This window comes from Malurus melanocephalus, unplaced genomic scaffold (assembly GCF_030028575.1).
Source record: "Malurus melanocephalus ecotype Western Australia unplaced genomic scaffold, MMel_1.1 scaffold_1582, whole genome shotgun sequence".
Taxonomy (NCBI): Eukaryota; Metazoa; Chordata; class Aves; order Passeriformes; family Maluridae; genus Malurus; species Malurus melanocephalus.
The window spans coordinates 12227-14643 of NW_026624814.1; the positions used below are offsets into that span (position 1 = coordinate 12227).

The window sequence follows — 2417 nt, forward strand, 5'->3', positions numbered from 1 at the left end:
GGATGAGGTTCCCAAAGGATCAGCAGGAACTGGGATCACATCCCAGGATGGATTTTGGGGGCTCCATGTGGGAATGATCTGAAATCCCAGATCCCCTTCCCAAAACATCCCAGTTGCTCCCGTTCAGATGGGAAGAGCTGGTTGGGATCCCCATTAGGATATTCCCGGTTATTCCCAGTCAGGAAAGGCTCCTGAATTCCCCATGGAATTCCCAATTGAGTCCAGCAGAGCATCCCAAAGAATTCCAAAGTTGTGGCAGCAGCTGCACCCGGATCCCTCAGGAATTGAAGATTTGGGATCCCCACCAGAGGAAAACCTCACCTCAGACACCCCACAAATCCCCTAAAAATCCACTCCAACCCCTCCCAGGGAAAAAATCCCACCCCCAAACCCCCGAATCCCACCGTCCCCGCAGCCAAGAACCAGAACTGACCCATTTGGGGTGTTTTATCCAAAATTTATTGGTGGGAAGCGGGAGGGGGCTACAGGGATCGGGCGGAATTCCCGTCTCTCCGTGGCATCCCGGCTCTCTCAGTGCTGCTTCCGCCGGAACGAACAGCCTGGGATGGAACAGAAATTGTTGGAAATTTGAGGTGTTTCAGCCCAAACCTGACACAGCTCCAAATCCCACCCTGGAATTCCAAAATAGGGGGAAAGCAGCCCCTTCCGGCTTCCAGGAGCCCCCCGAGGATCCCAAAATCCCCACCCCAAAAAGGACCCAGCCCTTCCCAGCATCCCAAATCTCCCAAACCCCACCCTGGGATTCCAAAAGAAGGGGAAAGCAGCCCCCTCCCAGCTCCCATGAGCTCCCCGAGGATCCCAAAATCCCCACCCTAAAAAGGATTCAGCCCTTCCCCTCATCCCAAACCCCTCCCTGGGATTCCAAACCCCACCCTGGAATTCCAAAATAGGGGGAAAGCAGCCCCTCCCTGCTCCCACGAGCCCCCCGAGAATCCCAAAATCCCCACCCCAAAAAGGACCCGGCTCTTCCCCTCATCCCAAATCCCTCCCTGGGATTCCAAACCCCTCTCTGGAATTCCAAAATAGGGGGAAAGCAGCCCCTCCCGGTTTGCAGGAACCCCCCGAGGATCCCACAATCCCCATCCCAAAAAGGACCCGGCCCTTCCCAACACCCCAAATCCCGTCCCTGGGATTCCAAACCCCTCCCTGGGCTTCCAGGAGCCCCCCGAGGATCCCAAAATCCCCACCCTAAAAAGGATTCAGCCCTTCCCAACACCCCAAATCCCGTCCCTGGGATTCCAAACCCCTCCCAGCTCCCACGAGCCCCCCGAGGATCCCAAAATCCCCATCCCAAAAAGGACCCAGCCCTTCCCAGCATCCCAAATCCCTCCCTGGGATTCCAAACCCCTCCCTGGGATTCCAAACCCCCCTGGAATTCCAAAAGAAGGGGAAAGCAGCCCCTCCCAGCTTCCAGGAGCCCCCCGAGGATCCCAAAATCCCCATCCCAAAAAGGACCCAGCCCTTCCCCTCATCCCAAACCCCTCCCCGGAATTCCAAAAGAGGGGGAAAGCAGCCCCTCCCAGCTCCCACGAGCCCCCCGAGGATCCCAAAACCCCCACCCCAAAAAGGACCCGGCCCTTCCCAACACCCCAAACCCCTCCCCTGGGATTCACAACCTCCCCCAATCCCAAAATTTGACCCACCCTCGGTGAGCCGGGCCTTGCCCCCCGTGGGCTGGCACAGCACGGTGGAGCAGCCCACGCAGAGCACCACGGTCTGGGCATGGCTGAACACGGTGGTGATCTTGTAACAGCCTGTGGGGACACAGGGGACAGCATGGTCACACCATGGGGACAGCGAGGGGACATCAGGGAGACACCACGGTCACCTCAGGGGGACAGCTGGGGACACCACAGTCACCCACAGGGACAGGGGGGGACACCACGGTCACCAGGGGACACCGGGGGGACACCACAGTCAGCAAGGGACAGCGAGGGGACATCGGGGAGACACCATGGTCACCCATGGGGACACCATGGTCACACCATGGTCACCGGGGGACATTGGGGGGGACACCAGGGAGACACCGGGGGGACACCATGGTCACCGGGGGACACCAGGGAGACACCACGGTCACCCACGGGGACACCACGCCCACCGTGGGGACATCAGTCACACCACGGTCACTGGGGGGACACCGTGGGGACACCACGGCCACCGTGGGGACATCACAGTCACACCACGGGGACACTACGGTCACCCACGGGGACACCACGCTCACACCATGGTCACCGTGGGGAAATCACAGTCACACCATGGTCACCGGGGAAACCTGGGATATCCCCCCGGGATAGCAGGGGGACACGTGCAGGGACACGGAGGGACAGCGGGACACCGGGACAAGGAAAGAAACGCGTGCAGGGACACGGAGGGACAGCGGGACACCGGGAGAAGGA

At 60.1% G+C, this 2417-nt stretch overlaps 3 protein-coding genes across 3 annotated transcripts in view; 1 reads left to right on the forward strand and 2 right to left on the reverse strand.

The window, feature by feature from the left end:
- Nucleotides 1-437, reverse strand: part of LOC130587152 (cathepsin S-like) — a 6288-nt gene extending 5851 nt beyond the window's left edge. Inside the window, exon 1 of the mRNA XM_057388116.1 lies at nucleotides 405-437. Coding sequence (XP_057244099.1) covers nucleotides 405-437 — 33 coding nt within the window. The remainder of the gene's footprint in view (nucleotides 1-404) is intronic.
- Nucleotides 438-442: 5 nt separating this feature from the next.
- LOC130587154 (40S ribosomal protein S27-like) lies at nucleotides 443-1839 on the reverse strand (the record flags this gene model as incomplete). Its single annotated transcript, XM_057388117.1, has 2 exons — nucleotides 443-560; nucleotides 1665-1839. Coding segments are annotated over 2 exons (204 nt in total), but the record flags the coding sequence as incomplete, so codon positions are not given.
- A 221-nt stretch (nucleotides 1840-2060) lies between these two features.
- Nucleotides 2061-2417, forward strand: part of LOC130587155 (ras-related protein Rab-13-like) — a 4025-nt gene continuing 3668 nt past the window's right edge. The window contains exon 1 of the mRNA XM_057388118.1: nucleotides 2061-2180. Coding sequence (XP_057244101.1) covers nucleotides 2061-2180 — 120 coding nt within the window. The remainder of the gene's footprint in view (nucleotides 2181-2417) is intronic.